The following is a 27,558-nucleotide window of genomic DNA, read 5'->3' on the forward strand; positions in this document are numbered from 1 at the left end:
GTTACAATAAGAATATTTCCATAAGACACAGTCATATCTGACATCTGAGCTATTAAATTAAACCTGAAATCTGTTTCAAGGCAGGAGATAGCAAAAGGCTCTGTCCCTTTTCAGCAATAACCTAGAAAACCTTTTCATCTTACAGAAGAACAATTCAAAGCATCTCCTTTAGGAAATTCAGACTATGGCTTATATCACAGGCATTGCAACCTCACATTTGCCTTATGATTTAGTACAATGCTGTTCCTGGAATAAATGAAAGCAGGTTAAAGGATTTTTATTATTTTCAAGAATCATATACCCAAGTCATTATCCAAAAAATCTGAAGGCTGACACAGTATCTCAAAACTGCCTTTTTTTTTTTTTTCTGGATAAAAAGTAAAACCTACACATTCACAGCACTTCCACAGTACATCTTAAAAAACACAGTTAATAACTGAGCAAGATTACTGTCCTTAGGAAAAATGTTATGAATTGTGTGTGGTTTTAAGCGGTTCTGTAATTTCCCATTTCCAGACTCCAAAAAGCATCCAAACCTGGTTTGTTTACACATGCTAGCTGCCATCTCTCACATATAAAACAAACCACTTCATAATGCCAGTAGCTATGAAAGATGACAGCAGCACACACAGAAGCAGAAGATGTCAAAATCTGAGAGATCTGGAACTGTGAACACAGATTACTGAAAGATGTAAATCTCACCTGCCAGATATGTTTAATGCTGCAACTACATTTTAGTCTTTCACCAGCTTCTTTTAAGAAACTACTCTCATAGCAACACTTCCAACTCCACAAGTGTCCAGCATTTCAATTTACATATCCACTTATAAAAGCACATCATACCACAATGCAGAAACATCTTCAAAAACAAAGCTTTTAGGACCTAATTAAAAAGAGTAGTATGGTGATGTCTGCCATTAGAAAGTTAACCAACATGAGGCATTTTAAAGTGGTTTCTTTCCGTAGACTCCAGAATTCCTTTTGTTCAAATCTCTTTATTTGTAAAGGATTCTCTGTACATGGAAGAAAAATGAAAGGATGTAGCTCATCGGCAGGAAAACTGATGCCAGCTGAAGCTCTTAACTTTCCATCTCCCCTCATTTCTGCTGTTTAACTAAACAGTCCTCACCATGGTAAGACAGTTTTTTTGGTTCTTGGTGCCACCACCGCACCCTCCATTCCCCTGCTGCAGCGTGTGGTCCCCAGAGGCCACCACCTACAGCACAGAGGTGGAAGGATTGCAGAACTTGACCTTTTTTTTTATCAGAAGCCAACTGACTCCAAATCCTCACCGTTCACCTGAGGTGTCCATGATGATTACCAGATAATGCCACAGCCTTGGGCATTTCTATGATTAACATGTTGTGCTACTGTCAATGAAAACCACTTAGAGCATACAGTGCCAAAAGAGATCCCACCTATTTGATAGTGGCTCCTGAGATCCCACCTATTTGATAGTGGCTCCTGTCTGTTTCATTGGGAAAACACAGTTTTACTCCTTCATTATTTACAGCTTCTTTCAGTGTGTAGTAGTACAATTTTCAGAAATTTTCTGACACAAAGGATCAACTATCCAGAGGATTTACAGAAGTCAGCAAAAGAATCCTCATCTTAAAGAAGCTAGATTATTTAATTTTCATTAAAAACTGGAGCAAGAGACTGTATACTATTGAAATAATTGATTGAAAACAGGGTAGGTCTGTAAGTGGCAGCAGCAACTGGTACCTTAAGGACAGACGTACATAATCTTGTATTAACATTCCTCGAATCAGTTATGTGCATAACTATCTTTATCAAAGCCGACAAAGTACAGGACATCACACCCCTGCCTCCCAAAATTGCTTACTAGGCTAAGAGTTAACAAAACCCCCCAAAAACCCCACCCCAACAATCCTAACAAGAAAAAAAACACCAAGGAACAAACAAACAAACAAACAAACAAACAAACAAAAAAAGCTTTTTGTTACTTACTTGTGTCTTAACACAGTGCTCCATACAACTTGCCAAACACACATGCATTGTTGAGGGGGTTTTAGTTTTTTTAGTAAACATTTCCAAAACACATTAAGAAAAAATATTCAAAAGCATGAAGATTTTACAATTATATTAGCAGTATTTCATCAATTGAAGCACATTTTGAAATAGGAATTAATTTTTTTTAATCCTGAGCAGTTTCAGTTTGGCAGAAAATATTTCAAAAAACTCTTTTCAAATCACATGAATATTGACTTTATTTCTTACTTGGTTGGACACAGTATATGCTAAAATAAATCCCTAACGCTATAAGACGTGACCTTATTTTTTCATAGATCATGCCCTATTTGAGAGCAAGAGATTCAGGTTGCAAAAGGCAAAACAAATACAGAGCTGAGTTTTAAGCACAACTCTCAGGGGATTTCTCACTGTAACAGCTCCATGCTGCCAGAGGCATGTATGGACATGCCCTAAGGTCTCTCTGGCTATCCTCCCAAGGAGGCAAAGCAGTAAAATGAATAGTACTTCTGCTATACTGTGTTTACTATATGTAAAAACATTCTTTTGCAGAGCATAAATTGAGGATTATAGTTTTAAACAACTGCTCCAGGGCCAGACTGAATACTTAAACTCATCTGACAAAAAGAAGGAACTAGGGCTCTGTGATGCTGAATTTGGACACTTGATGCATATGGGGTCGTGAAACTCCTATTAAGCTTCTCAAACCTGTTGTTCTGACCAGGTGACCTACTATCACAACTACTTTAATAGCTTTAAAAAAAATGAGACATAAATATTAAAAGACAAACATAATTTGGGAGAAAGGTCCAACTCCATCATTTTTAAGTTAAACATCTACTGCAAGCAGAGTAAAATTCTTCCTGTGTGCAATGTGGAACCTCACAGTGTACACACAAAAAAACATTCAGCAGAAATTACTCGTGTGCAAACATAATCTTTCATGAAATGAGCTAGTAGGAAACTGGCCAGATTATAGCTAAGGGTAAAAAGAGTGCTCCTCAACTACCTTTTAAATTTTGAAACACTAAAATTATTGCTGGTACAGCTTCACGAGGATGTCAATTTTATATTCCTTTTCTGACTGTCCTAGAAAAAGATAAACTGTACATATAATTGGAAAAGCTGTTATATTGCTAACTAGAGAAAAGTTACAAAGCAATCAGAACTTGACTCTCAAGAAAAGCCAGACTATACATATTCCCACTCTACATAAACACAGGAAAAAGCAAGTATTTCAGCACAAGGAATGGCTTCATCTACAAATAGAGTTCTATGTATTTTTACACATGCTAAGGGAAATAAGTTTAAACAAATGGGAATCACACACCTGGAACAGTTTTTCATACCCAAGATATAGTCAGCGTTTCTTAAATAATTATTTAGTTTTGAAAAGAATTAATTTTAGAAGACATTTATTTTAACAATAACAAAAGAAAAGTCTATGAAAATGGAACTCTTTGAATGTGTCTGACATAAAGAATTCAATATGTTTGCCAGGCATTCAAGACTGATGCTGCAACAAGCTTTTTCAGTGGCACTGGAGCTGAGAGACCCACAGGTTCTGTACTTGGAGGCTCTGTAAGCAGTATGGTGACACCAGGTTAAAGAGAGCAGGTTCAAATCACCCTGGATAGGATAAGTACACAACCGAAAGGCAATTTTTGAGATTTGATGCTGTATGGTTTCATCTAAACAATGAGTAGGGCAACTAGATGGTAATGTAATACAGAAGCTTAACTACTTCTCCCCTGCTATCAGCAGGAGCAGGATATCTCCCACTATTCCATCCCTTCTGCAGAGAAGAATTTAAAAGCTCTGCCCCCTTTGGTGCTGAATTAACGCCTCACTGGATAAGACTCCACACCTGGAAGGGGAAGGAAAAGTAAATCCTTGTTTCCACCTCCATAAAAGAGCTAGCTTTTCACCTGGGAATGCAGGACCACAAACATTTAAATCTTTCAGGATACAGTGACTTACACTAGATAGGCAAATACATACTGAGGTAAAATTTCCAGGAACAGCTACTATTTCTAAGAGCTATTGGTCTCCTGACCATGCATAAATAGCAATAAGATCAGTGTAGTTACTCCATTAGTGTAGTTACTAAACACTTTCTGTTTTAGGGAGTGAAACACAAGCATGCAAGAACGAACATTTTCTGATTTTTTGATTGATTTTTCTCTTTTCTGTGAGATATCCCATTACAAAAGGAAGACGTACCATCAAGTCTTGGTAGCAAATCCTGTTTCAGCCACTGTAGTTCATAAGCTTTTTACATCTGTTTTAACTACTGCCACTAAGTGCCAACTTATCCTTAAGTTTATCTCTTTTCTACTTTAGAAAGGTTCTCAGGGAAAAATCTTTTAATCAACAAAGTAAGAATCCTGAAAGTCACTAATTCCAACCATTTGTGCCATGATCCTATCTCACCCACACTTTCACAAAGCCATCACGAAATCTCCCTTTATGCACCATGTAAATCAAGCAAAACTGAGCTACAGTAAAACTAATATAGACCTCCACTTGAAATAACTGTACTTCCAATTAATGCTGATTACTGTTAGATTTAATATAAAAATTAAAAGCCCTGGAACAATTGTGAAAATGGCAGCTGAGGTGGAAATAAAAGCACAGAGCAAGAAATCTGCAGTGAGTTTGTTGAAGCCACTACAAATAGGAAGTAGTTAGCAGAAGGAAAACCTTCCCTGTCAAATGGTAGATGAGGAAAGATCATAATTTTAATAAACTTTATTTTAATAAACTTTATTCCTCTTCCCCTTCCTCTTTTACACTCATATATGTATATATATGCAGAATGTGCTTAGGAGCAAAAGAGTGGAGCTTGAAAAATCACTCATCAAACAATTGTGCTACTTTTAATAATTTTTTAAAGGTCCTAAAACAAAGATCAAAAGGGAATATATCTAAGCATTTATATTCAATTCCACATTGCCTGATGACTAATTTGTAAAGAGTGCAAAAGTCTTCACAACTGCAGCCAAAATAATTCGAGGATACTTTGATATAATGCCACAAAGGATATGAGCAGGAAGGCAGCAGGAGTTACAAATGGCCAAGTTCCATTAAAAGTGCTAATAAAAGAATAATGGAATTTCCTTGTACTATGAATAAAAAGTGTTTGGTACAGGAGTATTTAGACATGGAGAGGAATATCAGAGCTTCTTGTTCATCAGTTGCGTCTCCTTATTAGATCTTACTTGACTTGTTATTACATTTACCTTAAAATGCTTCAGTTCCAAAAAGCAACAATCCCATTCAAAAATCTCATCACACAATTTTCCTTTATTCTTCATGTTTCTCCATTTTCACAGGTCCTTAATATCTGGTTTACCAATCCTCATAAATAATGGGAGACTATCTATAAAAAAGTACTTTGAAGTGATGGGTTTAACTTGAAATTATACATAATTATTAAAATTATAGAATATACCTACTGATTGACAATATTTTTTTAAACCATAAATTTTCAAGCTGCTAGTAACTACAGAACTCTCATAGCAACCACCTATCTGATAAATTTTATCCATTAATTTACACACTGTACTTCTTTCTCATAGACATATGTGCAGCTACACACATTTATGCATATGTTCACGCAAAGAGATAGGTGCACATACATACACACTTCTGCCACCTTCTTCTCCCAGATATAAAACCTAGCTGATTTTTCTAATGTGTTTGGTACAGGGCCAGGAAGAGAAGAGGTAGAGAGCAGAACTTTCCTTTGAAATGTCCGAACAGCAACAGAAACATCTCAAATCTTCCTTTGTTTTAATGGATACTTGCAAAATCACACACACTTCACAAAACAGAAGCAGCAAAGATAGACATTTCATGCTGCTGACAAATTGTTAAAGAGTTTTGTGCGCTTGCTTAAAAAATTTGCCCACAGATGCATCCAAGATAAGAGGAACTCCCCAAAAACATTTACAAACTTACTTTACTCTCCTTCAATCTGCTGCTTAATGCTCTCTTTTGCATAAGGTCTACAAGAACACCATGACATAGTTATTGCACAGAAATGCTGTGATCTCTGTCTCTTGGTTCTCCAAAATCTTCTTGTAACAGCTTTATTTTTTTATTTCACATTGCAATGTCTTTAAGGAAGTGACCTTTTTTTTTCCATTTAGTACGAATTATAATATATAAATTTTTTGTTTGGTTTTTTTTTGTTTTGTTTTGTTTGGTTTTTTGTTTTGTTTTTGTTTGTTTGTTTGTTTTGTTTTTGTTTTGTTTTTTGTTTGTTTGTTTGTTTTAAACAGAGTTCCCAGACTTTACAAAGAAGAATCAAGTTATAATGTTTATGAGCATTTCTTCTTCTTCCCCCAGACAACCATCAGGCTGCTAGCAAAGCAGCCTCTTCAAACCATGCTCCCAGAATCAATAGATAATTCACTAGTATCATGTATCTCAGGGCCTAATTGACACAACAGGCTAAGCAACATACTCAAGGGTAACACAGTTTCTAAAGAGAGAGCAAAAAAGAGGGGAATCCAATGCCACATATGGTCACTTTGCAGGATTTAGTGTCAGTCTATAAATTATACTAGACTTCATGAAGTTAATGTCAATCATGGGTTTCACAAATCAGAAAATGCACCTTCTCAAGCTTGGCTTGAAGAAACAAAGAAACATCTATATGATAGCAAAATTTAAGTAAAATGAATACCCTCACGCTTTCAATTTTATAACTTACTGTCATTTTTGTATTAAACATGAAATATAGTTATCACAAATGTCTGGAATTTTTCTTAACAACAAATATAGGTAGTATATTTTTTTCTTACCTTATGATCATATGGATTGTATGAATGAAACAGTTGGGACAGATCCTTTGTTCTCTGTTTTTTCTGTAAAGGAATATTAATAAATAGACCATATTAGAAAAGTTAGGGGAGAAAAAGAGACTACTGATTAAAAAGCTGTATTCAGGAACAAACACATTCTCTCCCCACTTTGTTAATGGAACTGTAGGTATGAAGAGTGGTGTATGCAGATGAAGGACATTAAATATTAGAGGAAATAATTAACATACATATTAACAATGTTAAGAAAATATCCTTAATAAATAATAAACACTAATCTGTGGAACATCAGTGGAATGTGTAAACAATTCAGATTAGTTTTAATTTTGCACAATAAAGTATAAATAACATTTTAGAATACAGATAACAAAACTTAGAGATTAGGCTACAATCTTGCAAAGACTTGTCTACTATTCTAGCATGTACGTGCAGTCTTGCCTTATAGGAGATTAGGTTTAAAGGAAATCAGTTTAAAGAAGAATAATTTATTATTTTTCTATTTCTTTTGATGCTAATACTCTCATTGCCTTGATTGTGGAAAATTAATAGGTGATATGCCATTTAGTGCCAAGGCAAAGGGAAAAAAATGTCTTCCGTCAAGAGCATTGTTCAAAGACAAAACCTGCTTAATCCAGCTTCTACTGAATTTAATGAAAGAGCTTTCAGTGATTTCAGCTGATGTTAACAGACTCTCTCAGCTGCATCCTATGGAGTGGGGGTGGGGAAAAGAGAAAAACACCCTTCATCTTTAATGCAGGGATGAGTCACAAATAAGTTCAAAGTTTTATTATGTCAAAATCAATGTTTACTTATAGTTTGGGAAGACTATGCGTGTTGGAAAGTGTGTTAAAGGCAAGACAACTGCATGAACTCCTTGTTTGTAGTTTGTACCAGTGTCTTATTTAGCCATCATTTATGTAAAAATAATTTTCCAGCTAAATTGGTAGGACCTGTTCATGTTTTCAGCATGCTGGGAACTAAATAGACAGCTGCATGACTGTAGTATTTATTTTAACTTCTGGAAACTACGGAGCAATTTAGTAATTTTTGATTGTACAAGATAAACTATGTATTTCCTTTCTTTACACAGTTTTTATTTTCAATGAAGCATTCAGCAACTTAGTCACAAAAGTGGTAACTTCTGTTACTAGCACAAATTTATGACATCTGGATATTCTGAATCATTAAAGATATCAGATTAATATTACTACTTTTGTCAGGTGTATATATACCTATGCTTTAGACCACCAAAGAGTCAAGAAAATAAATTTTTACTCACTACCCCTCTTTAAGGTGAGGGAGAATGGTAAATTTTGTTCTCAGTATGCAAAGGTTACTTCTGTCATTCACAATTCTATTCAGTTACTATATTTAATATCTAACAGGACTCGTTTCTCTGAGTTTAATACAGGGCTTTAAAACCAACAGAAGTTATATTAAGAAAGACATTTCTCAGTACAGACTTTCTCAGCAACTGAACATGCCTTTGCCATAGGAAAGATCTCCCTTGATAGAAGAAACTTCACCCTCTAACCCTCATTTGATATTTCTTTTACTTCCACTGGGGAAAAAAACCCATGCTCAAATGAAAGCATCAATCCAAATTCCAAACCAATCAACTTACAGTTCAAATCACCAACTTAAAATGGCTTCTTTCCTGGTAGTACCATTACACACAGTCAAAATGCTTAAAATACTATAAAGATGATTTGGAGAAATGTGATAATAAATTAAAAGGAGATATCAAAATTATTAATAAAAATATTGCTTTAAAAACTTATTTAATGTTGTAACATGCAAGAAGACAAAAGCATTTTACTATGGATTATGGAGGCCTTCACTGATCTTTCCAGGAAGAAAACCCTATGAAATTCAGAAAAAGTATAATTCTTGCTTTTTTTCCTGAAGATTATGTCTCTTGTATTCATTTTGATTGCAATAGCTTTAATAACACACAATAAAACTGTATGACAGAAAATGTCTATCTTTCAGACTTTCACCAAAATGCTGGCTACACACTCAGCTAGACTAGATGAAGAATGAAGATGGCTTCCCTTACACAACACACTGATAGTCTTCCACTTTTTATTATAGAAAATTATGGTTCCTTTCCTATCTTTCCACAAAAATTTTGGGTTTTGTACAAAACCAAAACACTCCTGACTAGGGAAATGCTGAAAATCCATAACACAGAAGAACATGGAATAAAACTTCTTGAGATGCACAATGCATCTTGAGATGCAAAAATGTCCCAAAATTCCCAGGATGCCCCATATGCTTAGCTGATGTAAATCTAAACAGCATTCGACAGTTTTGTATGGACTCTGAATACACAGAGATAAAAATGCCTTAAGCAGAGAGTAAAGGTTGCTTAGTGATAATTTGCGTCTTTCTAGAACACCAAGTGCAGTTAAACTCAGACCTTTAAAAAACAGAAATATAAGACATTTCAAAACACAGAGACTAAGGACAGAACAAGGAATTCATGATGCTCTAATGGTAATCTCTTCAACAGAAAGTACTTCAGGAAAATAACAAATTAAATAGCTACACCAAATGCTAAACACTGTAAGCTCACACACGTATATTGCACTTATCTGGTGATCCTTTTTTCATACTCAGGTGATAATTACCTGTCTTTCAGATGATTTTAATGTAGTCTAAAACTTGTTTGTTTTCCTTTCAAGCATGGTATCGTAGGTCTACAATGTTTATTGGGAAGGAGAACTACAATATTGCCAAGGTATTTTTATTACAGATTACTTAGAAGCTACTTAAATGGAATATTGTCAGTTTTCATCTAGGAATAAAAGGGACAAAATTAGTCCCCAGTATGAAGGTATTACTGATTTCCTTTAGACTTAACTTTCAGTTTAATAAAGTCTATTTTCACCTTCAAAGTTCTCAATAATTTCAGCCTAATACTGTGACAGATCTGCAGATTCTAGCAGATCCACTGAAGGTGTCAGCCTCAATATATCGCCAGCAAAGTTCTCCTATCTCTGTTTTTTTTGCTCCTATGATTTAAAATCTCTCCAGTAATTGGGGCTGCCTTCAGTAACACATACCTGTTCTGTTCAAATATTCTTCTTTTCCTTCATGAGCACAGTGAATAAGAATGTGTCAAGGCACCCAAATGAATGTCTTTATTTCAGTTCTCTTCCCTCACCTATCAATCTTCTCCCTCATTTCTGTTCTACATACTGTTGATCAGAATTAATAAAACAATTTTATATTGCCACTGGAATCTTACTTAATTTAGAGCTTATAGAGCATCTCACACCCTTGAGCAAGCTAACAACCAATAGCAATATTGTGTTTTTCTTTCAAACAAGTCTGGAAAAACCACAATACCTCCTTCTGCAGTATCTAATGGATTACATAACTAAGAGTTAAAACCACATTAAACTTAGTGGGTGAAGGAAAAAATTAACTTTGACAGACTTTGGGAGAAGAGTGAAGCAGCTTTGCAAGTATTTTCAGTTTTCTTCATCAGTATAACTGAAAGCATAGAGACTCCAGCATAACAGACACTTGCAAAAGCCATAAGATCGGAGCTTTCTTTTCTGAAAGAGCAACGTCTAATGCGTTTTGTGCTATGGCATTCTCTAACTTCAGCAACATGCATTTTCTGACCAGTAACAAAGCTGTGTCCTTCTTTTTCCCTATGTTACATCTGTGATCTCAAAACTAAAAAAGGCCTTGAGTAGTTCTAAACTCTGAACTTCCATAAAACAGAATGGAGCTGGGAGCACTCTATATAAAAACACCAACTGGACTAACTTTAATCTCCAAAGAGTTCCTTGGCAAAACATCAGTGAGAGAGATAGTAACTCCTCCAACCAAGGCATATTTAAAAGCCTTGCTTGGAGATTCAATCCATAAAGCCTTAAATCTATGTACCTACAACCACAATACAGATATGAGCCAAGCCACTGGAACCGCCATGTTATCGAAGTTTGCAGATTGCTTTTTGTTCTGCAAAACAACTTTCAAAAAAGTGATCAGAAACCAGTGAACCGATCTCTTTTGACCTTGAGTTATTCAGTGCATCACCCTCTTAGAAATGATCCTGAAAAAACCATTGTGCCCCAGCCAGATTTCTTGATAAAATCATCACTGATGTTCATTATGCTCTTGCATCTGTGCCCTGTGAGGTCTGAAAGGGCAGAAGTGACAATACAGGCCTGACAAGTTTTCTGCTTACTATGGCTAACTCACTTCTACTGATATGCTTCCTGTCTTTCTGATCACATCTATAATGAAGCATACAAAATAATTTGGTGATTGGCTAGTCTTTTTGATCTAACCTACCAGAATTACTATGTTAAAACAGACTCACTGTTCTACTTCAATTACTGACACAGGCACATATTCAACTTGCTTTAAGAAATTACTTTCCAATAATTTTTGATCCATACATTGAAAATATCACATCCTGTATAGTGTGTTATTCAGCACTCCCCCTCTATGTTACAGGACAGTGGACATTTTTTCCAACTCCAATTAACGACAGAACTGTATATTGATAATTCATTTTGTATACTCTTATACTGAGCGATTCTTTCAAAAAAATAGAACAGTTTTATGATTTCATGCAATGTGTTTTTCTCTAAAACAGAAAAATATATAAAATTTTACACACCTTTACTAACCATTAATACTAGAAAATTATTACAGACATTAAAGCAATCCTGTCCTCAGGATTATAGCAACACAAATAGTCATGGTTTAGTCTAGTTTACATTTTATGTAGAGATTCTGATTTATGGAAAATTACAGATATTTACAAAAAACAGCACAGGATCTTCATAAGAACATCTGCCAACCTATTTGAAAATAGTTTCTTGAAGGATTCATTTTCAATTAAACCATGTGCATTGCAATTTCCTCCTTATCTCCCATATAATTTCAGCTATGTAATACAGACTCTTCAATCCCATATATTCTACAAACATTGCTGAATTTTATTCCTTCTGGTACATTTCAGTTATTTTAATTTAGTTTAGTATTAATTTGCTATTATTGTCATTTTTCATTAGAGAGATGGGCAAATCACCAACCATACGAAGTTTAACAAGGGCAAGTGCCCAATTTTGCACCTGGGATGGGGCAACCCTTGTTATATGTATAGATTAGGGAACGAGAGGCTGGAGAGAAGCGCTGTGGAAAGGGACCTGGGGGTCCTGGTCAATGGCAAGTTGAATATGAGTCAGCAGTGCCCCGGCTGCCAGGAGGACCAACTGTGTCCTGGGGACATCAGGCAAAGCATCACCAGCCGGACAAGGGAGCTCTGCATTGATGTGGCCTCACCTTGAATATTGTCTGCAGTTCTGGGCACTGCAATGTAAGAAAGACATGAAGCTATTAGAGTGTCCAAAGGAGGGCAACGAGGATGGTGAAGGGTCTGGAGAAGAAGTCATACGAGGAGCAGCTGAGGTTACTTTGTTTGTTGAGCCTGGAGGAGAGAAGACTGAGGGGAGACCTTGCTGTGCTCTTCAGCATCCTTGTGAGGGGAAGAGGAGGGGGAGGGACCGATCTCTTCACTCTCATGATCAGAGACAGGACTCAAGCAAACAGCATGAAGCTGAGTTGGGGGAGGTTTACGTTGGATATCAGGAAAAGGTTTTTCACCCAGAGGGTGGCTGGGCACTGGAACAGGCTCCCCAGGGAAGTGGTCACAGCACCAAGCCTGACAGAGTTCTAGAAGCATTTGGATGATGTTCTCAGGCATATGGTGTGATTCTTAGGGATGACTTGTGCAGGGCTAAGGGTTGGACTTGATGATCCTTGTGGGTCCCTTCCAAATCAGGATATTCTATGATTCTATAAATTATGCAAAATTTATTCTGAAGACTTTCACAAAGAAATTCTTAATTTCAGAAAAGGCCTTCAGCACCTGTTTATCTTAATGGTCCTTAAATTGAGTATAGTTTGTAAAATGCTCTGTCTCACTTTTGGTAGATATTTATGTCTGAAATTCATAAGAAATGTCATAATCTATGTGAGGCGGGTATTTTCTTAGGATGTCTGATGTAACTGATTAGGAAGACTGTTTAGCTTAAAAAAAATTTGTAGGACAAAAGTATCTGACAGAAACTTGGCCTGGGGTATCAGCCATATTTCAAATTAGATTGACACTAAATCAGAAATAAAGTGATTGGTCACGAGGGGTAGACTGATTTTGAATAGTTATTGCAGCAAGTAACACAATAATATAAACCAGAATGAACTGAAAAGTATATTTTAGTAATGAAAAGTGATTTTTATATACACCTATTAAGCTCAGGACATATATGGGCTTACATCCATACACCTAGAAATGACTTATCTGCAGGGCACTCTTCCTTCTTATCATCTGGTGAGCTATGTGTGTGCTCTATCACTCTATCACACACCAGCAGCCTTAAAAGCACCAGGTTTTCCAGCACCCTCAGAAGAACAAAAATAGAAGTGCTGCAGAGGGCACAGCATGGTACAAATAGTGAGCAGCAAACAATGCTCACGTGCTTGCTGCATGAGAGATATCAAATGTGTACCCACTACACACAAATTCACCAGACACACGAAAATGCCCCGCACTGTTTTACCTTAATCTATTATTCAGTCTTCCACTCTACTTCCAGTTTTTCAGCAATTCCAAGTTCCCAGATTTTTAGCCCAATGACCAGAGATGCAGGCACAGCAAGGAAAACAGCAAAACATACAAGTTCCAAAGCACTCATTGACCTGATTGATTGTGATGGCTTTGAAAGAGTGTACTGAGATTATCAAAGACAGATGAAGTTCAAGAAAGGGTCACCAAGAACCCGTCTCAGGATATTTCAGTGTCCTCTTCTTCCAAAGCACATTTTATGGGCCATCGCAAGTGTTACATTATTTGCAAATTATGGACAAGTTTAGTTACCTCCATGATACAAATTAATTCGCTATCTGTGTTAAGTCACAAACTATTAGATCTAAACCACATTGTCATTTGAAGAAGTCCGGAATTTTGAAAATTTTTGAAAATTTTTCTATTCTGATGCCTTACATCCAGTTTAATGGAATAATTTATGGGCAATAGTTCCTTGTGACTACAGGTGTTGGCACTGTTTCAGCTCTGAGCAGTCTGGTTTATAAACTGAATTAAAAGTCCAAATTAAAAAATAGAAAAGTTTTCAGTATTACATAAGTTACCTAGCTGCAATTCAAGCAAACATTATAAAAAGGCACAGTTCCATGGTTCTTCCACTTCACTATGAGCCAATGAAGTGGACAGAAGGACAAAGCATATCTAATCTAAACATCCAGTCACCACAGAGGTTCTTTCTGTATGAGCTTGTGTGAATGGGTTCTATATGCATCTATAGATTTGACGGAGCTGTAACAGAAAACAGCAGGCCAAAGGCAATACCATTACCTGATGAAAACGTAGCAAGTGAAAATTTTCCAAGGACTAATAAGCTCTGAAGACTAGTACTCATGCCAAATCTGCAATAACTAACAAATTCAAGACAACAGCCTGTTCAATCTGCCCAAGGCCACTACGACCAATAGCAGATAGAGACGGACCACATCCAGGAGGGTGGTGACTCCTCTATGCAGAAGAAGACTATAGGATTTCATTTGTACCCAAAGGAACGCAGATCCCCCTGAGGTATTTTCCAAGTACCCCACCTGGAAGCCAGAGGCTGACCCTCCCCATCTGAGCACACAGCTGCAGCTGGCCTCTTACCTGCTGCTCCTCTGGTAACCACAGGTGAGCATGCGAGTGAATGCCGGCAACCAAACAAATGTGTTGTGCAAATAGTTACCTGCTTCTAACAATAATGGCTTGGTTCTACTAATAACAGAAGCTTAATAAGTAAAAGGTGTTTAAAGAAATGTTTGGTTCTCTCTCTGTCTCACTTTAATTCCCTCTCAGGGAAGAGGGAGTTTACAAAACAGTCCTTAAACTTCCTGTAACACTCTAACTTGAAGCCCCAGATCAAAGTACATAATTCATAATCACTGGTAAAGGAGAAAGATGCACAATTTTCAGCTTTTATTGCCCTCATGTCAACTAACTGATCCAATCCTTGTAAATAATGGCAAAGGCTTCCAATATACTCCATATATATATATATTCATGGTTTGTACTGTGATTTAAATATAACAGAAGTAAAATAAATTTATGCATTGATTTTACCCTGATGCCATGTTATATAAACTTCTTTTGCAGAACAATGTTATAATCTTGAAAATTTCAATGAACTAAGCTCAGGTGGGAAATACAGAAGAATGATATACACTTCTGACATTTATAAGCAACTGCCATAGATGCAAACCCATAAAAGCCTACCAAAATAATAATTAAAAAAACCCTCCAGGACACCACTAGATTTGTGTCACTAAATTACATTTCCATATTTTTTTTATTTTTTAATTTTTCTAAGAAAAATATTTATAGTGAAAGGAGAAATTTCCCTGAGACGCTGCCCATATGTATATTTATACTGGAGATAAAAACTGTTTTCTCCCTTAAAATCAAAGACTCTTTTACCTTATCTGTGAGAGTATCTTCCCTCCCTTCTATTCTGCACAGGAGTATGTGGTGTTCCAAACTCCTGATGCCATGTCAGCTTCCTTGCAACTAAAAATCTCACAATAATATTAGACTTTTCAGACAGACTCACGGGGGGAGGATGACAGGTCATGAATGCTCATGGCCACTATAAATCTTACAGGACTACAGTTTCCAAAAAGTAATTTTTTTTATACTGAACTGTCAACATGTGGGCTGCACATGGCTGCAAGTACCAGCCCACAAAATTACATGACTTTAAGAGTACTTTCATAATCTTTGCAAATTCTGTAACTATTTCAGGCTTGCCAGTGAATTTTAGAAAGAACTTTGCCTCTTCCTCCACGTGTATATTCTCCACATTTCACTTTCCAATGTTCCTTAATTGTTTTTCTTAACAATATGGCCTAGATTGAACCCGTAGCCATATTTTACTTTAATATGCTCAAATTTTCAAATTGGATTTATAAAGTTCATGAGGAAGCTGTTGGTAATTTTCATCCCAATCAGTGCCTGCTGTAAAAACAAAGCAAAGTTAAAAAAAGTGGAGGACCAACTTGGTTTCCTAAGTGTATTTCCAATCTAGCTTTGAATTTTGACTTGTTTTCTCAAGCAAGACAGTTGTGCTCCTTGAAAATGTAAGACTTCTATTCTACCAAGTGTCTGAAGTACACCAGTGTAGGATTTAAGAGCCACAGCTCCAGGCTAGAGTAAAAATAGTTTTGTCCTTTCTCAGGGGTCTGACTCTGCACAGTCCAGCTGTTACTGTGCAATTTAACTCATTCCCCAGATTCAGCTATGAACTGAATTTTCAGCAGCTCCATATGCAGATCATTTATAGCTTTCCAAAAGGGTACAACCTATTTTAAAACCTACCAGCTCAACTGTCTCACACAACAACAAAAACAGATTTTCATTTCAGCACCTGGTCAAATAACTTGAAGTGGTATGAACTCTAGCTGAATCTAGCTCCAAAATAAAGCGGTCTTTAAACTTCTGTAAAGTTCTATTTAGCAGCTTTGTCTAACCACAAAACCCCTATTCACAGGTAATTACCTTCCTTTGAATTCATTGCAAAAACCCGCAGTTCTGGCTACACACCAAATGGTGAGCACTGGGGTAGATTTAAAGATACAGCATAAAAGTAGTCAAATGTTTTGACCATATTTCAAAAAGGGGAAAGGAGGAACCTGGCTTTCATGGGTCAGCCAGTTCATATAGTTTCTGGAAAAAAAACACCAGGGAGGAAAACATGCAAAACTATTTGTAACCATCTAGAAAGTAACAAAAAGAACCGACATCGATATGCCACTAACCAACAGATATCCTAATCAAAATAAATCCCATTAGAGAATAACTGGGTTTGTAGATGAGAGAATTCATAGCTATCTTGGTGGTTTGTAGGGCTTTCTGCAGTACCTCACATGTTTTTCTCATAAAAATCAGAAGGGAACAAAATAAAACTACTAGAAAGCAACTTGCTGGAAAATGTTAACTTGGAATACTACAATAGTTCAGTGAAAAATATGAAGAATTATATATTGTTTTTTTCTTCATGGTCTGCCTTCCCCTCCAGCGTTCACATTTTTAACTTCCTGCTCCCAAAGTTGCCATAAAAGTCTTCACTCAGGTCTTTATTCTGGCAGAATAGCAAGCAGTAAATATAAGTGCACTGCTGAAAAAACAAAGTTTAGTACAGAGGTTCAGCAGTCAAACTCAGACATTAATCAGTCTTGGCTTCTCGAACACATGAAGTACATTCTGCATGTTACACCATGCATTATTGCATGTGTTGGGGAGGGGGGATATGTGTCAGGAGCCAAGAATCTTTGATACAGCAGAAACAGTTACCACAGCTGCATCTAATTCCTGGGGCATGTAATGCCATTTAGTCACAGCACTTAACAGGGGAGCTCAAAGGTAGTGATGGTAGGCTGGAGTAGCAGTACTGCTGAATAAGCGGCATTGTTCCTTTTTCTACTCACTTTTTTTCCTTTTCTCTCACCTTCTCATGTCCCCGTATTTTGGAAAAAGAATATCCCTACATAATCCCATTGCATGATCTTTAGATTGGTCACCGTTAAGCTAAGGCAAGAAGTATTGGTGACTCTGCTATGCCCATATTAGAAATTAGATGGTTCCTTCCTTTCTGGGCATTTAAATCACGTTAACTAATTAACACCACCCCAAGTTGCACTCTCTCACCTGCAAGTGCTTTACAGTGCCACTGGTTCTGTCAAAAATCACAGAGTACATGAAACCCTATCAAGGTATTTCTAAATCCATCCCAGATAGCGGATGAATTCTTTCCTTGCCTTAGCTCTAACCCTGGCTTCCGTAGGCACATTGTGCTACATCACTACCCACTAACATCCAAAGCACACGCTCAAAGGCAAGAGCAGTCCTCAATTGTCATCTCTCCCTACTGTCTGCTCAACAGGGAGCTTACCAGTCTGTTCTTTGATGGTACACCTACAAGGTCCAGCTGTGCTAGCTTTCCTTTAGAGTTCTGAATAGAGCATAAGGTGTCCCTTGTACAAGCAATGCTGTGCCATTTGCTGTCCTGCTGCCTGGAGTTAAAAAATGCTGAAGGAGAGGACAGCTAATATTGCCCAATACAGGACCGGTTATTTCTCAATCAGGCTGGGACAGTCTAGTGACAGATTGACAATTATTTATTTTGAATAGTTAGGAGCACATGAGCTACCACGGAAGATTCAGCTGTTTGTGTGTAGAGATGCATGACTACAACACCTGTATCCATCCAGCAAAGGAGGAATTAAACATTATACTGTATCCACTGTATCCCAAGAATACCTATTGCTAGTGCCTTGCAGAATTTCAATCAAAGAGAGATATGGTGGATCTGCAGCCATTCAAGTCATGCAAGTGTCATAAAACTTCTTGGAGACCTCCTAAAGGGAAGCAAAAGCAAAGCAGTCTAAGAAAAATAGGTAGCCATCATACAATAAAGGCATAAAATACAAGATGGTTGGTTTGCTCCCACAGAAATGTCAAGTACAACTTGTCTGGCAGACAACACTGAGAAGGTGTACATTGCATTATGCTATCCTTACAGAAAAAAATCTCAGTGCATTATGTACTGCTCCTACAATTGATAAATATAATGACAGATCTAAGTGACAGTTTGATTAAATGGAGGGGGACACGATGTCTGATTATAGATAATTTTTTTCTACTAATAATGATGAGTATATTAACAGTGTGCTCCTTTTCTAACTCTTCTGATTCTCTCCCCCTGGCCACAGGGGAAGGGTGAGTGAGCGGCTGCATGGTGCTTATGAGTGGCAGCTGAGGTTAAATTACATCAAACACATAAAATGCCCAGTATAGATGAAATTTTAGAATCAGGAGAATTTTTGCTTGAATACAGTATTTGTGGGTAGATGGATGGCAGAGGGGCAAACCATGTGCAGTGTGCTTGGATGGACATGGTACATTCCTGTGGAAAAGAAACAGACTGTAGGCCTGGCTGTCCTTGAACAAAAAGCTAGCCTAGGGCAAGTACTGCTTGCGACAAAGGCTGCTGAAAACTGAGCTTTTGGAGAGTGGGTAGACACTTGCAGACACTTTGTCCACCATGGACATGGCATGCCCATCACTCCCTTCATGTACTGAAAGACTTCAGTAATTCCCCACTACAAACCATAAAAGACAAGATAAGCACCACACAGCTGCTCATCTGCTCCTCCCTCCCACAGTGGGATTGGGGAGAGAATCAGAAGAGTAAAAGTGAGAAAACTCATAGGCTGAGATAAAGAGAGTTTAATGGGATAGAAACGGAAGAAAATTATAACAATAATATCCTCCTCTGGCAATATTCCAAATTTGATTTGTTTGATTGTCCACCCTCTCTATCAAGTGAGGAAGAAGAAAAATTTCAAACGAGGCCTTAAGCAACAACTAGGCTTTGAACAAGGGGACTGCTCATGCAGTAGTCCTCAGGCCTGTCCAGACAGGGCAAGACGGAAAAAATGTGCTCTACACTGCAGCTGAGGAAAATGGTCATACCTGGAGCCTCTGGTAGAAAGCACCAGGGGAGCCTCTAGGTTGACTCCTAGGGTGATTTTGGAGCTGGAGATACAAAGGCTCTGAAGCCTGCCATACCCCCAATGGAAAAAGAGATACTGGCAGGGGTTTGAGCTGCTTTGGAAGTGGTTGGTACTGTAGCACAGCTCCTCTTAGCATCCTAACCGGCAGCATTGAACTGGATGTTCAAAGGACAGGTCTCCTCCACACACCACCCAACTGATGCTACATGGACTAATTGTGTGGCACTGATCACACAAAGGGATTGAACAGAAATGCCAGTCATCCAGAAGTCTTGGAAGTGATCATGGACTGGCAAAGATGGCAAAGATTTCAGAATTGCCAGAGAACGAGGTGATTCGTGTTGAAGAGGCCTCGCATTGGGTGCCAAAAAGCACTCCTGTGTTTTAACCCCAGCTGGAAACTAAGTACCACACAAAGCTGCTCACTCAATGCTCCCCACCTGCCCTCAGCAGGATGGTGGAGAGAATCAGGAGAGAAACAGTGAAAAAACTCTTGGGTTGAGAAAAAGACAGTTTAATGGGACAGAAAAGGAAGAAAATAATAATAATAATAATAATGATAAAAGAAATAGAATATACAAAAACAAGGGATGCACAATGCAATTGCTCACCACCCTCTGACCACTGCCCAGCCAGTTTCCAAGCAGCTGCCCCTGGCCAGCTTTTTATACCAAACATGATGCCACATGGTATGGAATATCCCTTTGGCCAGTTTGGGTCAGCTGTACCAGCTGTGTCCCCTCCTAGCTTCTTGTACCCCTCCAGCCTTCTTGCTGGCAGGGCATGAAAAGCTGAAAACTCCTTGACTTTGTATAAACACTGTTTAACAACTAAAAATATCAGTGTGTTATCAACATGATTCTCATATTAAATCCAAAACACAGCACCATCCCAGCTACTGGAAAGAAATTTAACTCTATCCCAGTCAAAACCAGAACTGTTATGAAGTTTGTAACTTGGTTATTCACCTCAGTATAGTAAGTATAGTGCTTAATACATCTAATAAAGAGAGAAAAATTTAATGAGACACTTCAGAGGAATTAAAGTAACATTCAATAGTTGAGTGTCTAAATTTTCTAGGTAGATGATATACGAAAAGACGGAAGGAAAGAGAAAGTGAACATGTAGTCTTATCCAGATATCACAATGCCTTTTTTTAAAATCTAATAATTACACCAATAATTGAAACTGAATTGCTTACACTATTGAAAATAGATAAAGATTAGAATCCACACTGCAGTTAATGGCAGTGTAATCATGAAGCTGCAGTCACATTACTGCTCTCAAAACAGCTGCCATCTATTATTCTCAGTAGAGATTAACCTAATTGTACTTTACTATGATTCTTATTTTCAAAATGGCTATTTCCTCATGTAATTTCCAAGTGACAGAAGTTGATCCTGAGATGACAATCTCCCCTAATGTTTCAGAAATTGTAATGGATCAGATCACACAGGATAGAGACAAAACTTTCCTTGCAAGTCCCCACATGAGCAATAGCTGCCTTGAAAAAATAAAGAACAGAGAAGTTAAAATTATCAAGAACATAAGGTGTTACACATCCTTAATTTTAGAAAAAAAGAGTAATTTTCACACTTAGAATTAAAGTATTTTGATCCTTTGTAATGCAGCTAAGTATGAATTCCCTACCAAACACATCTAAATCATGTTCTCTTAGATTGCTTATTATATTATTAGTTTGACTAGAATCTGTAATTTGAGTTATACAATTATCAGCACTATCATTTTTATAATTAAACACAGTAAATAAACGGATAAATTCAGATATATAATAATAATAATAATAATAGCAGCAATAACAATACACAAAACAGCATTTCCTCATTAACACACTTCAGAAGGAGAATTTTCTACTGACAGCCCACTGGACATAATGAGCATCCAGACTCATCTCTGAAACAGTTTATTTAGCAGTAGGTAGATAAGATGGGGGCAAAGGCAATGAAAAAAATGGGATAGTATTTAAGTTCTGAACAACATCTTGTCTTGTTTTCCACATACATGACTCAGCATCACCGTAATTGCTTATCAAAAAAATAAATCATGCCTAGGTTTGTTCTAACTTTTCTCTGAACTGGAGAAAATATTTATGGTAAGCGTAATCTAATTGATGGTTATGAAATGATGAGACCATTTAGACAGATGTCTGATTCTCCATGGACATTCTTTCTCTAGGAGAATTAAGAAAGGCCTGCAGCCTTAACTGTTTTTTCTGAAATTATGGTGGCAGAACCGTCCATCTAGATTAGTGTCATCTGCCCTTTTAGAAAAATACTGGTGCCTGTAAGGCTTTCAAAGATAAATTATCTATGTGAAGGGATGATTCCATGTTGAGCTACTGATTCTTTTTCTATTAAGATAAACTCAAATGGGGATCTTCTCCAAAAAGGCAATTACATTTAAGATCTCCATCCAAACTATGCACTAAAAATTTGAAAATACTAAATATTACTGTGCTTAATATTCTACCGATTGTCCCTAGAAGTCATAAGGTCTTCTGAAAAAAACTAACCTAAAAGGAACTGACATGGCAAATATCTTATTATTGTGGCTGTGATACTCGAGTAGAATCCCTGAAGTTGTTGTGAACCTGAGTTGGAGAAGCGGAACTCACTAAAGTGGAGCAGTTTGCAAATAACAACAGATCTGTCCGCTGCAGAAGTATTGCAAAACTGAAATAACATAGCACATACATGCAGTCTTGAGAAAAAAAATCCTACAAGAATAACAATTGTCAAATAACTTGCTCGCTGGTCCAGCATCAGTAGTTAAACAATACAGTCAAAATTCTTTTCCTATAAAGAAATCCTACCAACAGATCCATTGCAGAGGATAATGTTATGAACATCCTATAAAAGCACTAGCTCACAAGTTCAGACTGGTGATACAACATACCACATGCACACTCAGACACTTGCGTGGGCCAGTTGTATGTCAGTTCATGTGCTATTTCTTTCCATAGGCAAATGCAATAAAATAAATTTATTAACATGGATAATATTTTACTGGAGGATGAAAGGGTAAGAGTGCATAATGTGGATGATCATGTGCTACTTCCTTTTCCTAGCAGAGAAACATACGTAAGTTACCCTAGGCAAGGAATGACAAAGTAAATGCCTGTCCATTCTTGGCAAAGCAGGAAAGACCATCAGCTGCTGTCTAGAAGTAATGTGAATATAAAACATAAGAGATTAGCACAAGCTCTTCCTGCTCTGTTTGACTAGTTACTCTCCATTTCTCCTAAGAGATAAAAGAACAAAGGATCTCATAACACAGGATTTTTGAAGGACTACAGGGGGGGAAAAAAAAGAAAAAAGAGAAACAAAATCTATTAATTACAGATTTTCATCAGCCCTGGATTAGAGGCCCCATCTTCTTTGAAGGTTCTAATTCACTGAAAGCAATAAGTACTAGTGCTACAAAGAAGAAGAAAGAATGTAAAACTGGGTTAAATTGACAATTACCATTTTCCAAGTAAAACTTCTAACCACAGAAAGCTAATGTTCTTCTAATAATTTAGCTCTTCACATACTGTCTCCCCATAGCACTCAGTTAAACAGAAGAGGGTAAATTAACTTAAGCTCTTTGTACCTCTTGTGAAAATAACACGTTTCAGAAATTGTGAATGAAGGAATGCAAAACAAAAATATAAACTGATGTTTTGATTTTTAAGCTTCCTACCTTCCAAAAACTAAATTTCCAATTTTTTTTCATTTACTAAGGTCTATAAAAAGCATTCAAAACTAACAAAAATAATGCAACAGTGTGAGTTGGTTACACTAAGTAGACTATCTCAACAGCAGCTACTTATATTTGAAAACACTATTTCCTGTTATGACATGGTCTATAGTAATTGAACAGTCATTGCTTAAGCTGTACTTCTCTAAACAATAAACTGAAAAAGCCGAATATAATTTCATTTTATGTCTCCACCAGCTGACACATCCTATGGAATTCATGGTATATACTGAGAGTAATCAGAAATACCTTGTTTAGCTTTCAGACATATAAACAAAGGGATACAAGTTCTGCTATACTGTTTTGACTTCATGTTGGTGTACCAGGATACATACATTGAAAGAAACAGGTTTTTATTTAAATTGATTTACATTGCTGGCTGACTTTCATTCTTACACTGAAAGGAAATATGAATGTTATTTATGCTGATAATAATGAGCAGAATTACTACAGGCATCAGTCTTGTATGCTTTCCTGTTTTGAGATTCAGATTACAAAAATAACAAATTCAATTTTTTTTTAAATAAATCAAATCATGCCTCTAGATATGATTGCTATTATTATTGCTTATAAATAGCTATTTATATCAAGGAAAATACAGTCAATAGCCATCTACCCTCTATATCAGAACAGGTTGTTTTCCTCATGGGAATTTAAAATGAGAATGTTGGCAGTCAGGAAGTGTTGAAAGGAAGGGAAGGAGAGGAAGGAAGGGAAGGAGAGGGAAGGAGGGGGAGAAGGAGGGAGGAAGGAAGGCAGGCAGGCAGGCAGGAAGGAAGGACAGAAAAAGAGAGAGAGAGAGAGAGAGAGAAAGAAGGGGAAGAGAGAGAGAAAGAAGGGGAAGAGAGAGGAGGGGGTAAAGAGGGAAACAGAGATAGGGAGAACGGGAACATCTAAAACATGAAGGATTAAATGCAATTTTCTTAATGGCCTCTAACATGCAGGCTGAAGGAAGTAAAGTTTATGAGCAGAGTATAAGGAGAGTCTCAAGAAGCGGCCTGCAAATTTGATATTTGACAGATAAATCAGAGACTAACATTGCTCTATTAATAATATTTTGCATAATTATTCACAATAAGCTTGAGATTGATGGAGTCACAGAAGTCTTAAAATGGAAAAAAAAAATAATACTTGTAATCAATCAGCTATTGCTCTTGGTACGCATTCACCCCAAACTTGATAGAAAGCAGACAAGACCTTCAGTACAACCACGATTTTACCCTTCCTAACAATCTGAACAAGTCACATATATATGAAAATGCATTCAGTGATCTAGCTAACATCTAAAGGCAGTTCAACAATTAGTCACTTACTGGACTGAAATAAACCTTAAACTGAATTGTGGCACAGTTATGTAGAAAAATCTCCATTTTCATGTACATGCTTTATGTATTAAAGGCATTTGAGTACATTGTGTACAGCAGCATAAGAAAATGGATCTTACCACTGCAGCTGGAACTTGAGGCATTTTTGCAGCTGGTGTTCCTGGGCGTGGGTAAAACTGATTAATAAACAAGCTTGGAAACCTGTACTGTTCTACAAGTTTCATTGTTTCTCGAAAATCTTCATCTGTCTCTCCTGGAAACCCACAAATGATGTCTGTAGCAATTGTTATTCCAGGCACTCTGCAAAGAAAGTACAAAGGAAAACTTAACCAAGGAATGTAAAAGTCTTCCTCCCTTAAAAGCTCATTTACACAGACTTACAACTCTTCAACTTTAGCTACAGAAATTAAGACCTAAAATGATTTTTGGAAAAAAAAAAAAAGAGATTTTAACACCATTGCTTGGTAATGAAGGATGCTTTTGGTACTCAGTTGAGAGTGAATGGAATAGAAGAAAGATATTGCAGCAAATATTGGATTAGGATTGTGACAGAAGAGTGAAAACATCTGGATCAACACTTCCTTCATTTGAAATTAGAGGTGATCAGCAGAGCTCGTTATTTCTTGAATTCTAATTGTTTAATACATAACATTTAAACTGTTTGAGACTTAGGTGCTAGAAAATGTCAACCATTTAATGTTTTACAATGCTGCTATCAGAGTAGAACAGGGTATCCAAAAGAGGGGACTGGCATGTCACATAACCCAGCAAATTCAAACAAAATTGGCTTATGAGCAAAAAAGACATCTCTTAGTCCCAAGTTAATTTCTAACTCAGTACTCTATAAAATCAGCCTATGCCTTTCTTCAAAAGAAAAACAAAAAACTTAAGTTCACAAATGCACAAATGTTATTTAAGCAAGGTCAACATTTCCTAACCGTTCCCCTTGGACTGAATATGCAGAACCCACACAGCACACAGCAGCTCAAGAGAGAGCAGCTAACAAGAGGCAGCCACCACACACAGCAGGTAGCACAGAAGGATGTACCAAAGGGGGTGAAGTGAGGGGGCCTTAGCCGAAATTGTGCCACAGTAACAGTCTTGGACATGGTGGTAACTGGTCACTGAGCGTTTTCCCCAGCAGACATTGGAGCAGCTGTCAAGGATCTTGACCAACCTAAGGGATTGCAACTGCAAAATATGCTCATCACCCTTAAAGTTGAAGTGGAGGCAGATGCGACGACAAGCAAAGTATCTGGCCCACCTAACCCCTAAACCATGCAAGGCTACCAGGAAGAAGCATTGAGTCACCATAATGGGTGACTCCTCACTGTGGCAGACACATGCACTCACTCATGTGTTAACCCAACCAACCACCTCGAGAGGTTTGCTGTCTGCCAGGGGCAAAGATCCAGGATGCTGTGAGGCTTATCTGGCCCTTTGACTGCTACTGTCCACTGTTACTTCATGTGAGCACAAATGATCCTGTAAGTGGAAACCTGGACAGTATTGTAGAAGCGATTCCAGAGCTCTTAGGGGCGGTTGTCAAGGGCACGGGGCTCAAGTGATGCTCCTCATCAGGAAGCACTTTTGGACTGAGAGTGACTAAGCACATGTTGCTCTGGGAGGTCATGGAGTCTCTCCCTCCTTGCAGATATTCAAAAGCCATCTCATCACGGTCCTGTGCAACGGCAGTAGGTGGCCCTGCTGGAGCAGGGGGGTTGGACAAAATGAGCTCCAGAGGTCCCTGTCAGCTTCAACCCTTCTGTATTTCTGTGACATGGCCATAAAAAATGAGTCCTACAATCAAGAGATTACTGCATAGTACTTCCAGAATACCCTATGGGACCCAGGAGATATCAACTCAGTTTTCCAAATCTGACACTAGTCAGCTGGATGACCACTGCCTTGGGAGAGACTGTAAAGCCACAGCACTGTTTTGTATTCGGCCTGCTTGTGTAGAATGGGAATAATGGTAACATCTTCTGCTGAGCACATATAGTGCTCAGTGCTCCCTACTGACATAGATGGGACTACTTCCATAAAGCAGAGTTGATTCTACACTGTCAGTAATGACGATTTATGAGGAAAAGTAAGAACTCTATAAAGATATTTGTGGTACGTGACTTAAAACTGTCCCTGTTTCAAGTGGGGGAATAGATGAGATATCTTCCAAAGGTCTCTTTCAACCTAAATAATTCTACAGTTCTTAGGTAGGCAAGGGAACAGCTGAAAGAGATTCCTTTAGGGGTGAATGGCAGAAGGAGAACTGTCACAACCAAAGCTCACACCTGATCTTAAGAAGGGATCTCCAAGACTGTCCCCAACATAAAGAAATGGCTGGAAGCTTCTATTCCCCTCATTAGGACAAGAGAATGCAGAACTGTAAATACCAATGATAGCCAAAGAGAACTATCATTTCCTATTATACAGTACACCACCACAGAAAAAAAAAATAATGCTGTGATTACAGTGGGTGAAGAAACTTGAGTTTGAATAACTGAAAGAAACAGTTCCTGAAACAATGAGCTCTAATGGAAAAGGTGAATCTGTTTGCAAAAGATCCAAGAAAAGGGAAGCAGAGAATACTGTTCTTATTAATTTGATTAGGTGCAATATTAGAGCATAGTTCATATTCACCACAATGGCCTTCACACAAATAGTACATGGTAGTAAATATATCCTAGTTTGTTTTGTTTTTTAACTTATATAATTTTTTGGTTTTTTTAAGTATTGGCAATAAGTTTATACTAAAGCAAATGTCCTCCTTTTAATACATGTCTGCATATATAGGTAGCAGCATGGGAATTTGTAAGACATATTATTAGAAACTTCTTCCACATTCTCCTTACGAAAAATCCCCACCAAAGAAACCAAATTCTATCTATTTCTCTCTGTGTTGATGAATTCAGACTCCACCATTTGAGATGAAGTTAAAAGATGGCATTTGAATGACAAATCAAAACCAGTAAAAACCTGAATATTTTCAAGGCCTTGGTTCACTAACCATAAGTGGTAAACACAGGCTGAATATT

The 27,558-nt window shown here is 37.3% G+C and overlaps 1 protein-coding gene across 1 annotated transcript in view; it reads right to left on the minus strand.

The window, feature by feature from the left end:
- CDKAL1 (CDK5 regulatory subunit associated protein 1 like 1) overlaps positions 1–27,558 on the minus strand; it is a 415,564-nt gene that overhangs the window by 93,207 nt on the left and 294,799 nt on the right. The window contains exons 12-13 of the mRNA XM_027748305.2: positions 24,643–24,823; positions 6,804–6,866 (exon numbers count right to left, since the gene is read on the minus strand). Of these exons, the coding sequence (XP_027604106.1) occupies positions 6,804–6,866; positions 24,643–24,823 (244 nt within the window). The remainder of the gene's footprint in view (positions 1–6,803; positions 6,867–24,642; positions 24,824–27,558) is intronic.

The sequence above is a fragment of the Pipra filicauda genome, unplaced genomic scaffold (genome assembly GCF_003945595.2).
Source record: "Pipra filicauda isolate LSUMZ 115617 unplaced genomic scaffold, ASM394559v2 scaffold49_size4853605_pilon, whole genome shotgun sequence".
NCBI lineage: Eukaryota > Metazoa > Chordata > Aves > Passeriformes > Pipridae > Pipra > Pipra filicauda.